The 13,302-nt window shown below is 37.2% G+C and overlaps 1 protein-coding gene across 1 annotated transcript in view; it reads right to left on the reverse strand.

Annotated features, from left to right (window-relative positions):
* The window catches only part of KATNIP (katanin interacting protein), a 61,153-nt gene that overhangs the window by 31,216 nt on the left and 16,635 nt on the right, over nt 1–13,302 (reverse strand). Inside the window, exons 8-12 of the mRNA XM_059826390.1 lie at nt 11,622–11,734; nt 11,048–11,162; nt 10,407–10,613; nt 6,162–6,302; nt 452–1,349 (exon numbers count right to left, since the gene is read on the reverse strand). Coding sequence (XP_059682373.1) covers nt 452–1,349; nt 6,162–6,302; nt 10,407–10,613; nt 11,048–11,162; nt 11,622–11,734 — 1,474 coding nt within the window. The remainder of the gene's footprint in view (nt 1–451; nt 1,350–6,161; nt 6,303–10,406; nt 10,614–11,047; nt 11,163–11,621; nt 11,735–13,302) is intronic.

The raw sequence follows: 13,302 nt of genomic DNA on the forward strand, positions 1-13,302 counted from the left end.
TCTATTCACTCTGAATAAATACATTCAGCATATACTATCACTGAGAAAGACACAAACCTACTACACGAACAAACTCTGTAAATTTACTCAATACCTTGAGGTCACACTCTTCTTTATCTTTTTGCAGATTTTCATTGATATTAGCAGCAAGCATTTTCTGTCTGAAGGAGTGTCAATCAGTCCTTTCCAAATAAATTTAAAAACACTAACTCAGAATGTAAAATTTTCAGAAAAAGAGCATTTAACATCAGGTGTAAGACAAGGAGAGAGACTCTGACCATTATCATAGCATGAATGAGAAAAACTGAATACTGCAAACACCACAAATAAAATCCACTGTCTATACCTCTGGGAATCTCAAGAAGTCCCTTCCAACCTAAATGATTCTGTGCTTCTGCAAAATGGAGAACATGTCAGCACTTACACTAAGGTTGTTATTGTGAGCTCTTACCTCTGAGTGCAGAATCATTTTCTCCAAGATTTATAGTGTTTAAACCCTCTTTTCTTACATATCTGACACTTCTCCTTCCACTTGTGGGGTTCTGTAAGCTGCAGCAATTTTTGTTAGAAAGTTGCTCCGAAATGCCCAAGCCCACACCACCATCCTTTCTCGTTAGCATTTGTGCTCTCTCATCTCCATTTGCATTTCTACTGCTGGATCTTCCCAGCTCATTTCTTTGACATTTGACATCATCATTAGTCAGATCTGAAAAGTTTTTCATGATTCCATCTGACTGTGTTTGAAGTCTCAAGCCTAAACAATGTTCTGTAGCAAGCCAGGGAGGCTTTTGCTTACTGGAAGTAACTTGATTATTCTTTGTTACTTGGGACGATGACTGTAACCAAGAAGGAATTGCACCTGTAGAATCAGACAATTTTCTTCCTGTTAGATTTTCCATTTGCTCGCTCAAAGTAAGTTCATCATCAGATTGAACATGCTCCGTAACTGCTTGTACTGTTGCATTCTCTTTGGCATCTTTTATACAAACTTGAGATGGTAACACTTTTAGATCATCCTCTAACTCAGAGAAATTTTTCTTTGTAAAGCTGATTGAGTTCATCTTACGCTCCAGAAGATTTTCTTCTGGCAGAGATTTCCAGCTTAGTGAAGCACTGTTTGACTGTAAGCACTTAAAGTGTACGTCTGCTTTCTTCTCTGTGACTGCAGGTGCATTTATTTCTATCCTTTCATTTGAAGAATATGCAGCAATACCTTGCTTGTGATCTGTAAGGTCAATTGTAGTGCTATGCTCATTAAGGAGATCTCCAGAGGCTCTCTCTAAGTCACCGTCAAATACAAGGTTCTCATCAACATATAACTTCACCTTCTTTGCTCCAACATCAAGGTCCTACCAAAAATAAAAGCATGAAGATTTCAATTAACTGTTCAAGCATGAGATATCACTGTTTTGGAACTCTGACATTTGAACGCTTAATCAATAAACAAATTAAAACAATTAAAACCCCGTATCAGTAACATGCTTTTGACTACTTTTTAATCAAAAGCTCAAACAACGCAAAAATACTGTGGAATATTGAAGATTTTATTTAAATGGACTGAAAACCCTGCCAGACGCTACTATGAACCATTTTGGCTGACAAGGCTTTGGAAATGCTTAAGTGAAGAAGCCTAGATTAAGTATAATTATATTTGATCAGGATATAAATTCCAGCGGTACATTTTGCTTCAGCATCTTTAAGATTCACCACTTTCATGACATGTTCCACAGTGAACAACCACCCAGATCAAAGCCACTAGAGTTAAAAAGACTTAGAAAGAGTTATAGAAATACAGGGCTGGAAAGGACATTAAAAAAAAAAATCATCCAGTCCATCTCTTTCCATTGAAGAAAGTAAAATAACCTATACCACTGTGAAGAAAACTGTTTTTAACAATTTTCAAATAATTTGCCTTGATGGCTTATTCCAACACTTAACTAGCCTTTTAAATAAAAGGCCTTTATCTCAGACACAATTGTGCCACTCACAACTTTATATTCTCCTTTTCTATGGCACCCACTAAAACCTGATTTTTTCATTCCATTGAAGTTGGAACTAATGTTCTTTCTATTCTCTTTATAATTTCCATCTAATCTTTTCTCCCTCTTAACAAAAATACTGGTGTCTTCAAAGTAAATATAGAAGATGAGACGAAATTCATCTCCATCTCTCTAAATTTTGGTAACACGTCCATCACGTGGAGTCTTTAAAGACTCTCTGTTCTTTCCTTATTTTCATGGAAACTGAGAAGCTTTTCATGAAAGTAAGAAGCTTCAGCTTCATCCCTCTGGCTCATCTCCTGGATGTCAGTTCTCTTTGAATACTGATTTAAATTGTCCTCCACTCCCAGTCCAAATCAGTTACTCCTTCACCTTCAAGTACAAGAGTCTCCAGTTCTTCACTCCTGCATGCACTCTTTATAGCTTACAAGTCTTTATAGCTTCCATTCTACTGCTTTCCAAATAATAACATGTATGAGGCGAAAAATGCAATATGGACCTACGCAGGGGGGAAAACAGAAGATGCAGGCATAACAAGAAAGCTACAGTTGAGGGAGGGGAGTAGGTGTAGGAATGCAAGACACATTCCTGATACATTCCTGATAGAAAAAGATAACCTTCACTAACTTCTGAGAGAACAGCTGTAAACCCAGTTTAATTGGCCATTATGTCATGGCTGCCTGTGTTACTCCTAGAGTATCATAAACCGCTATATGTCTGTACTGATGCATTTGGCCATAAAACATGATATTTTTTCCCCTTGAACAAGGACACTGATAGATTAATCTAATTGAGGATCAAAATACTTTAATAATTATCTATATTAAAAACTAACTACATGGCTTTGCCTGAAATTATGATGGGGAAGAGCAAGACTATCAGGATGCCCCAGTAATGTTGGTTTTTTAATCTTTGCATGTCTGGACTGTTAATGTCTCCCTTAAATACTAGAGATATTAGATATTCACAGTTGAATCTGGGATAACTGCAACATTTCTACATAATATCCTAGCCTTTACTGCTGTTAGAATACTCAAACCTTAGTTCTGTATTTTTACCTGGGAACAGATATAAACTGCATGAAACCAGAAATATACACATGTATATTTTGAAAAGTATTTGTCAATTTCATCTTTTTAAATTAAAATCACCAACCTCTTAAGAACAAAATGTTTTTAAATGAATCCCACTCCACCCACCAGTACTGGAGGAGGACAGGTAGACAGAGAAAACATTACAAAATGAGATGGTGGAGCGTATTCTCCCTGAAAGAGGGACAGTCAAGCACAGAAAAGGGTCAGTCACTACAAAATTACTATTCCAGTCAGTGGGAAATTACTTCCTTTCTCTGAAGTTTTGGAGTGTCTGGAATAGGTATCATAGGAAGCTTCCCCAAAAGTGGTGTCCAGACTGTATTAAGATGAACCCAACCAAAGCTACAGATATTTCTAAGACAATACAGACTGAACCAGAGCAGGCATTAGTAACAGCTAATAGCTCAGACGAATCACCTATTCATGAAGAACCAGTAGAAGAGCTAATGAAAATCTCTTGCACCAAAATTCTAAGCAGACTGAGGCTCAGGCAGGAAAAATATGAACAGATCTCAGGGACTCTGAGAACAAACGTGCAGACACAAGACTAAGAACTGCTCTTTTTCATTCCCCCCAAGCCCACTTCTGAGCTTCCAGTTGCTTAGGGATCAGATGTGGTGGGAAAGATCGACAGAATGGTTAGCTTCTCCTAGTACCACTGCTTAACTCTCCTCCAGCACCAGGAGGTTGGAGAAATGGGTAATTATATCAAGAAACCACCCTGTAAACAATCACTCAATACTTCATCCAAGGCAGGTTTTTCTCCTCCCAGAAGAGTAATTAGAATAGCACAATGTCTCAGAACAAGCAAGTAGGTATGATCAATGTCAAGAGAGAAAAAAATAAAATATTTTGGGAAAATAATTCTATGGTTTCTCTTGATGTTCCTTCCCAGCTTGGCCCTTCAGCCCTCACAGAGTGCCTGCTGGGATAGTGCTTTCCAATGAAGCAACAGGAATGGTATTTCTGGCCATTTCAGTGATACTTGTGCATGAAGGACAAAGCTTAAAACCAGAGGCACTTTTCTGCAAATTACACCTGAACAGAGGACTTGAAGTTGCCTCTGCCTGACTTCTCACAGAAGAGTGAAAAAGAAGGAGCAATAGAAAGGAAGTCAAAACCTAAAAGAACTAAGTTATTCTGTAAACCTAACTCTACTGGAACAAAGCTGCTGCATCCTTACAGACAATGCACCCCAGTGGTAGTCCAGCACTGAAAAAGATCTCCAACTCAAGAGAATGGACATGATCATACACACAGGAGGAACACGCGTATGGGTAATCGCTTGAAGGAGAAAACGATCCAACTGGAGAGCAACTAAGACATTCTTGCTTTTAAGTATTAATTCCATTTACAGATTTGTGAAGACATACAATAGACACCATATCGGATCTTATGAAAACACAGTTTTAATAGCATCAAGTAACGACACAATTTCAAGGCTGTAGCAAGTATTTACAAAATGCCTGAATATTTCAGACAAACTTGAAAAGAACTGGGTGCCCTCACTTACACTTTATCTGTTCTTGCAAACTAAAAATGACCTCCTTTTTCACAGACCTCATCTGAAGTAAATAAAGGCAAAATGAAGCATTCTCTGAGACCTTCCTTGTAATACACTGAATCAAGGAATCTATGACAATGATGTAATCTGACTTTTACAGCTTCCTTCAGACGTATTTTTTCTACTTCCAGACTCAAGTTCTAAAACTCAAACATTTTCAACAATCCAAAAGTACTGGCCTGAATTAATTTTTTGTCTGTTTTTTGAAGAAGTACTTGGGCACCTCTCACTTGTGTGGTTTTTGAGTGAAAGAAAGAGGTTAGAATGATTACCAAAAAACGACATAGAAATCTGGCTCTGGATTTACACTATCAGGAAGAAAATTGTTAGCTAATTATATTTTTGGGTTTTATACTTCTCAGACAAAACTTCTTCATGACAAATTACAGAATTAGGCAGAACTGCTTTGTATTATTCTTTCATCTTAAGGATAATGAGACATCTCTTTAGTCAGTGTAGACAGCTGCACTGCCACCAAAATCCATGGGATTATACTCCTAATGGACTTTACAGCTTGCCTCATAGCAGTTTATTAGAAAAACAGTGCCTTGAAACACAGAAATACATTTATGTGTATTTCCTGCACTATAGTCAATAGATTTGGTAATAAAGCATACTATTACCTCCAAAAACAGCAGTCCCTTTCGCACTCTCTAACGATGACGCAACATTCTGTAGCCCACATTTTAATAGAAAACGCTAGTAAAATTCCAGAAAATAAATATAAATCATGTTACAGTAAACTTGTTTAAGCTGTCCCTTCCATGGCCATTTCCATAGTATAAATTACCATATGGTCTTATATAAGAACATGAATGAGAGCAAAACCAGAGGAATAAAGCCTCTTATTTATAATCCAGGACAGCAAATCCTCTTTGATCCAGTACCTGGGATTTTTTTCTTAACATTGCAGTGTACAAACAAGAATAATTTCCATGGTGACATTCAAACACACAAACAAGAGACCATCTGCCATGAGATGTCTCTCTTGTAACACTAGATTACTTGTTTTATTATGAATGCACAGTTAGTATACTTTTTAATTAAAGTGACAAAACCAAAATCGAGCAACAGTCAGCCTATTTATACCTACACACGAGAAAACACATATTTAAACACGTATTTATTTATATTGTGATAAAACAACTGCAAGTCCTGAATATTAAGATGCACTTACCTTTGTATCTTTATTTCTTACCACAGTAAAAGATTAACTGACAGAATATGCAAGCCTTTTATTAGGTCTTTAGAGATCTTTAATAGCTTTGAAAGAAAATGCTAATTGTGCCTATGAAAACGTTAACACTTAGATTGCTACCACTTACAATTAAGACAAAAGCAAATTTCACAGTAGACATGGACACATGGACCCCTCCTAGCTCCCTATTTTGTTAGAGAAAATGGTATCTACTTTTATTTCATACTTTAGGAAAGAAGATCAAACTGAGTTTCCCTAGGCAAGGTAGAGCATACATACAGAGGAGTTGAGAAAAGACTACTTACACAGGGAGTTGTTGTGTTGTAATTCCAAATCTTGATCTTGGATATACCAAAGTCATGTGACCGGATGGGATTGCGGATAACAAAATAAAGTTGGATGGGCGGATGGAAAGGGCACATCCAAAGGAAGCTTTCCTTCGTGGTCTAAAAACAGGTACAAGCAGACTGTCACTAATACTCTTTCTCCTAAAGCAGCATATCTTAATTAACTCACCACCCCACAGAAAAATATTAATTGATTAGAAAAGTAACCATTTAAGAAAAACTATCACATTAAGAGAAAAACCTTAACCTCATTTCCAAACAGTAAATACGACTCTCCTGCCTGTAAGACAGCTCACAACAACCTGACAATTAGATAAAGGTCAGCTGCTTGCTGTCCCAGTAAGACATCTGCATGCTCACAAACGACAGGCAGTCTGCCATGCTTTGTAACTGCAGGGTCAAAGCAAGCCCAGTTTATTTTAATCAAATTAATCACCTTTGAAGGCACTAGAGGGGATCACTGAGCACAACAGACGCTGTATAATCATTTCATGACTTCTTAAAGTGCTTACACTTCCGTTTTGCCCTCTAAAGAGAGGAATCTTACAGAATTTTATTTCACTGCCTCTATTTTAATCAGGCTTTGCAGACAACTAATTTCACTTACAGATCTATTCCTTAGAGCTATATATAGGACTCTACATTGAAATTTTATATAAAATTTTCTAAAACATCACATAAAATCCCAAAATGAATTTTACAGACAACTGACAATCAAGACATTTTAAAGTACCAAGGAATGCCTAATTCTGGACATTGTTCAGAACTGCTACCTCTACCTGTTCAGAAATGGAGGAAAAGGATGTGTGGCAGCTCATGAAGAAGCAAAGAGTAAAGAGTTTCAAAATCAAAATGTTGAATGTTACCCCAAAACAGAGATGAACGAGGGCACAAAGTAAATATACATGCAGACAACATTTCAGTGATCTGGGATTAGCAGATAAATTAGCTCCCTTTCTATTTTCAAGGATACACAGTACATATAGTCACACAGTAGGTACGCAAAGTCAGTATTTTTGCACAGCCTTTCACTTTGACGTGAGTCTTTCAGATTTTCCTGAAGGCAGTAACTACAAAACTTCCTATCAAGTGCTTTAGATGTGTGCCTAATGATGATAAGGACAGAGCTCTGCCAGACTGTTCAAAGATATCATGAATAGATCCACTTCTCAGAGTGGTCATCTATATATTCCCAGCTCTGATGGTTCACGATGTCTCTCCCCCAGACGCCTCTCAAAACGTTTTGGGAGACTGTTGTTGCTTTGAATGTCAGTTTGGGGCATAGACAGCCATAAGAGTGCCAGACAGGTTTAATCCTTTCTATATAAAAAAAGAAAGAAGTCTCTTAACATCAAAGAAAGGAAGGATAGCCCTCAAACCAGTGTGAACCCAATGCCAGGATCAACTTCAAAGCTAGATCATGTTACTCAAGTCATACGATGAACAAGAATGATCAAAAAATCATTTCCTAACAGCAGACAACATCTGACGAGCAATCCATCTCCAGACCTCTCAAGTCAGGACCTGGTGCCCTAGAAATCAAGAGGTTCCGGTGTGTACTGAGGTAGTGTGAGAGGTGCCTTCACAGGAGGGCACCAGATTAAGCACCAAAATGGACTCTGGAGAGACTGTTCATGCTTCTCACTAGTTTCCCTGTAAAGTTGTACATGATTTTCCAAACAACAGAAGGCATATCAGAGCCAGGCCGAGTATTGTGTCTTGAGTGAGAGGCAGCTGTAGAGATCATTTTGTTTATCAGTGGAAGTAACTACTTAGGACTGAGGATACACAACTCACAGGTGTTACAGTCTCTGTCAGCCTGTCAAAGATCGGACACCAAAAATTGAAGGCACATTGATGAATCCATGCCAAAACTCTTGAGGACTGTCATGTTTTATCACTAAGAATGATGGTGATGTCTTTGCCTTCACATCATGTACTCAGTCTGGAGTTACTGCCTTTGCGATTAGCACTGAAAAATCTAGCCCAAAAGTTCTTTGAACCACCAGGGTGAACCTGCTATGTCAGGAGTAAGAATTACATTTGAACTGGATCAAGGGAAAAAACTGAGAGTGAGAACTTTTGGTCCTAGATTTTGTGGGAGACTGGCCCAAGACACTGCTGTGTGGGCACTGAAGGTATACCTGATGGAGAGTAAAGGAAGGCCTGAGCACTGTGAAGAGGAATGACATGGGTCTGAGGGCCCACCATTGTGAAGAAGTAACTTTGTTAGATATTTCTAGAATTACAGTTACCTATCCTTGTTATTCCGAGGTTTAAAAGACCTATATATGCATATAAGAATAAAAAAGGTTTACGGAAAACAATTTCAGTGAAATGCCTAATCTATGCCTTATTAAGCTTTATAGCCCATCAGGCACTATTTCCTTAGATGAGAGCACCTGATGTTCTGCCAGGCATTTTTTTTCTTTTACAGCATATCACGAAGTACAAGGGAAGAGGCAATTTAAGTGTTCTTCTTAAAAGTCTGCAAGGGTAATAAATAAACTAATAAATAAATAAAATCCCTGATCTTTAATAGAGTATGTCTATTCTCAAAGACAAATGTACACCAAAATGATCAAAAATGGAAGTATTTTAATCATAGTAAAGTGAGTTTTCCACAAAGTAAGATTTATGTTAGTTTTCAGTCTGTTGAAAATACTAGTTGCTTGGAGATTCATTAATTTGTTGGTTTTTCTAATGCACCCAAAAGCTTTCCTGTATAATCCAGAATGTACACAAACTGGAAATGCTGCTTTGACTCCTAAAGGAGTCTGCAGTTCAGTTATCATATATCCACATCCTAAGACCATATTCCCTGTCCAGATTGCACCTTCTCTGATGCAATACCTTTCCACCTTCAAGAGAGGAGATTACAGTGTCACAAATCAAAGGAATATATTGATCAACGAAATATAAAACCTCATTACTTCAGAATAATGGGATATAGAAATATATGAGAAATGCTGAGAAGAAGGGGTTTATAATGGATTAATGAATATATTACTACATAATTGATAATTATCTAGAAAGTCTGAGAGTCACTACTACTACTACTGTCATCTGCCAGAAAGCACGGCCTATAAAGGAGAATGGGTATTTATGACACCCAAAATAAAATTTCCAGGAAAGAGTAAGAAAGGTGCTTCAAGTAAAAATACTTGTCTGGAAATAATACTCCATACTGAGTTTCAACTAGATTTCAAAATACTGCTTATGTGCACTCTTTGTATTCTCATTCACCTTGCAAGCAGTAAAGTATCACTAGCATGAAATGAGTCAGAATTTATATTTCTTAATAGACATTTAGTATCCTCATCCACTAAAATCATACTAATTTCTACTAGAATCCTAGCTCTGAAGGCCCATGGAGACAAAGGACACACAGTGAATGTGCAGCACAAATGAAATTATGGCTGTATGAAGGGCTGTGGACATTTGCTAATCTCTTCAGTAGCATCAGAATTTCATACCAGTTATTGTCTTTTGTCCATTGTCTTTAGTATGTAAGCACCTCATGTCTCCTCATCTTACTAGCTCACAGAAGAGCCATGAAATTCTTTTACCATGCCACACATTTTTCTTAATCTCTGTTTTAAAACTACCTACCTACGTGTTCTTATTCTTCCATGATTCTTCCCTAGGTAAAAGGATAACAAGGCGACAGGAGAAAATAAGCATGTTTCCTTCTTAAGTTTACTTAAATTCACGTTAAACATCTGGAAGAAGTTAGCAATGAAGCTCCTATACCTTCGTATCACAAGAATTACTTAAGTTTATCAGCAGACATACTGTAAAAATGTGAAATTCCCAGTCCTTAAAGTTTTGTAATCTTGTTCTACAGATACTATGATTACATTACAATACTTTAAAAACTGAATCTGTTCTTTCACCCAAGACAATACCACAGAGTTAATGTATATGTAGGCAGAGTTAAGGCTGCCTCCTTCCAGTTGCTCAGTTAAGTAAGTCAGGCAAATTAATCAAATTGTGTTCTAAAACAAAATTGTAACATTTTGGACAGGAAAGCTGGATTGTTTAATAATAATTTTAAGAAACACAAATACTGCTTATCAGATAATCATTTTGCAAGTCAGGTTCAGAATGCAATCATGTTTCTAAACAAAAAAAAACTAGTGATAGAATATTAAAGAAATATTATAATGAGAAATTTTCATATCCAGAACTAAGCTGTCTTACATTTAAGTTCTTATTGACCAAGCAGCACAAATCCCCTGGGTTGTCAGCATTTCGAATGTCCACATCATGAGGAGACACAAATATCTTTTCATTGTATAAATCAAAGAATTCCACCTCGCTCAGGCCCACGTTTACTGGATTTCCCCAGTTAGAAAGAAGTTCCATAGTCACATAAATGGCATCACGTACTTCCATACAGGCTGGCATCTGGACAGAAATTAAATACAGTATAAACGTAAGTGACAAAACAATAAAATGTGGAATAAAATAAAGACTGTTAAGGCTACAATACTGACAAGTCAGAAGCAAAAAGCTTGCAAACTCAAGGCTATCTGGATGCCATTCAATCATTCTGGGTTCCACCAATTCTGCCCCATGTCAACTAATAAACCTATGACAGGGTAAAAGAAGAGAACTTATCACCCTCTTACAAAGCCTAAGGAGAAAACAGGTCTCTGTTCTCTGTCTGTTTCCTTTGTCACTCTGATGAACAAAGGAAAAGTGATAAATTCTCTTCTCTTACCCTACCATAGGTTTATTAGTTGCTGTGGGGCAGAATCGGTGGAATACAGATCATTCAATGTACTTTTATATTTCAGTAATACTGGGAAGCATCAGTTATGGTGCATATATACACAAACCTTCTCTCTCAACATGGAATCTACTTCCGATTTGTCATCAGATAGGAATATGTCATTATCAGAGGCAGAATGGCTTTCAGGCTCTGGAAGGACTTTCAGAAGTTTCTTCTGTTGTCTGAAACATAAATATTCTTTTATGTGTTACTTCCTCATAGTACTTGTGTTTTTAAGAAATAGTGTTGTTGGTGCAAAGGTGAAGAGATGATAGGATGAACCCACACACCCCACGGAAGAATCCCATGTACCCCCACGCTGAATGACAACTGTTGCAGCATCCTATCTGAGATACACAGAGTTCGGTTAAAAGACTGGGCTCCAGTTCTCAGCTGGTTCTGAGGCAGCCTGAGAAAGTAATACAGAGGTAATATAAAGACAAACAGAGGGAGATATTGGCAGTTCCCTGATCCACAGAGTCTGGCCCAAGCCTGGAACCTTCTCCCTGATTTGCTACTACTTGCATGATGTCTCAGGTATCTAAAGATTATCAGGTATAGTGGTACTACCCTACACCTGGTGGTATACTGAAAACTCTCTCTTCAAAAAAGAAAGCTAACCTTAAAGGAAATTCATATACCTGCTTCCAAAAGGACAAATTCTCTCAACAACTTTTGTGACTGCAGTCCTTGTCTGGCTTTTTTCTGGAGGTTCAGCCATTGCAGAAACAACAGATGAAACAGAGAATTTATTCTAAGTAAGAAAAAGATGAACATGTTTCATTCACATTGTTCTCTACATACCAATTAGTATCAGTCTGCACCTCTGGAATAAATAAGAATTTGGGCCCAGCTCTGGTCTCAGCTAACCTTAGCTAATCTGTAACTCTGTACTGAGTGAAAGCATATTTAACAGAATTGGTCTTGATTTGCCATGAAAGAGCTGAGCCTGGAGCTTGGTCTTCTATGTGGAATAAAAGTAACATAAAAGCATTCTCAGATGACTATTAAATATATACATATGTCTGAAATCTCATTGCATACATTTGGTAGGACTCGGAGTTGGCCAAAGCTTTGGCACAGGTCTGCCTAGACTTTCTCCTTCTCCAAAAAAGGATCACAAAGACTTTTAAACCCAAAAAAGCTCAGTTTTATTAGAATAATATCTTTATTTATTTTTTTAAATATAGAACTACCAGTAGTAACTATCTAAGAGAAAACAGAGGAAAAGTCCTGCAGTTCTTACAATGCTATGGGCTCTTTCTCTGCCTGTACCCCACTTTGTAAGTATACCCTGCTCCATTTGTTATTTTTTCCTAAAAATTTGTTGGTAGCTTCTGTCAGAGACAGAATACTCAGTGCAGTGAACAACTATTCAAATGAGGAATGGCAGTCCTTCTGTTTTTAGGTCACTTCCATTTCTATAATTTTTGAAGAGCAAGAGAACTTTAAAATGCTTAGAAGTAAATTCCGTCTTTAGTATTAAAAATTCTGCATTGTTATACATTTAAATGTCAAAGGCCAAGCTCCACAATCCCTTAATTGTGTAAGCAAAATTAAATTACTTCTGGAAGATCATTTAGGTCAGCTTTAAGACTGACAACTCACAGTGGGTTTTTGAAACTCCATCTCAAGTGTCAGGGTAAAATTACATCTATTTTAAGTATTATTTCATTATTTTTCATTTAAGCTCAACAATATTAAAATTAGTCCTAACATTAGCAGGAAGATACATTATGTGAGAATATTCAGTGGAATTTGTTCTCTCAATCACAAAGCTATAAATATCTCAAAACCAAGAGGAATAAGATGGAAAAGTTGACCTAGATGGTCAAATCATATGTAAAGTACTTACCTATAGTAAAAGAACATTTTAACCTTTGCGCCTAACCAAAACTCCCTAGAAACCTAATGTTGGCTCAGCGATGACAGTGGATACATATTCATCATAGCACCAACACACAACTTCAGGGAGCATCAGCTTAGGTTAAAGTAGTCAACTGTCTTGGAAACTCTCAGAATTCAAATGAGTAACTCCAAGAATGTCTAGGCATATCTCCTTTCCTTCCTATAAAAATGAGTCTCCTAAACACCGAACTGGAAGCAGACTTTGAATCCGTGAAGACTGTTAGGAGAACTGAATTACTGGTTATGCTCAAAGTTTAGCTAGGATTGTCAGCACAAACCTCCTTATTCTTTAACTTAACGAGGAATAATGGTCTGACCTGAATCAGAGGAGAATGGATTTTTGTTGACATCCTTGTTTATGAGTTTTTAATTGCTTTTCAACATGGTTGCTGGAGATAAGAGATGTACACACAG

The sequence above is a fragment of the Gavia stellata genome, chromosome 18, assembly GCF_030936135.1.
Source record: "Gavia stellata isolate bGavSte3 chromosome 18, bGavSte3.hap2, whole genome shotgun sequence".
Classification (NCBI taxonomy): domain Eukaryota; kingdom Metazoa; phylum Chordata; class Aves; order Gaviiformes; family Gaviidae; genus Gavia; species Gavia stellata.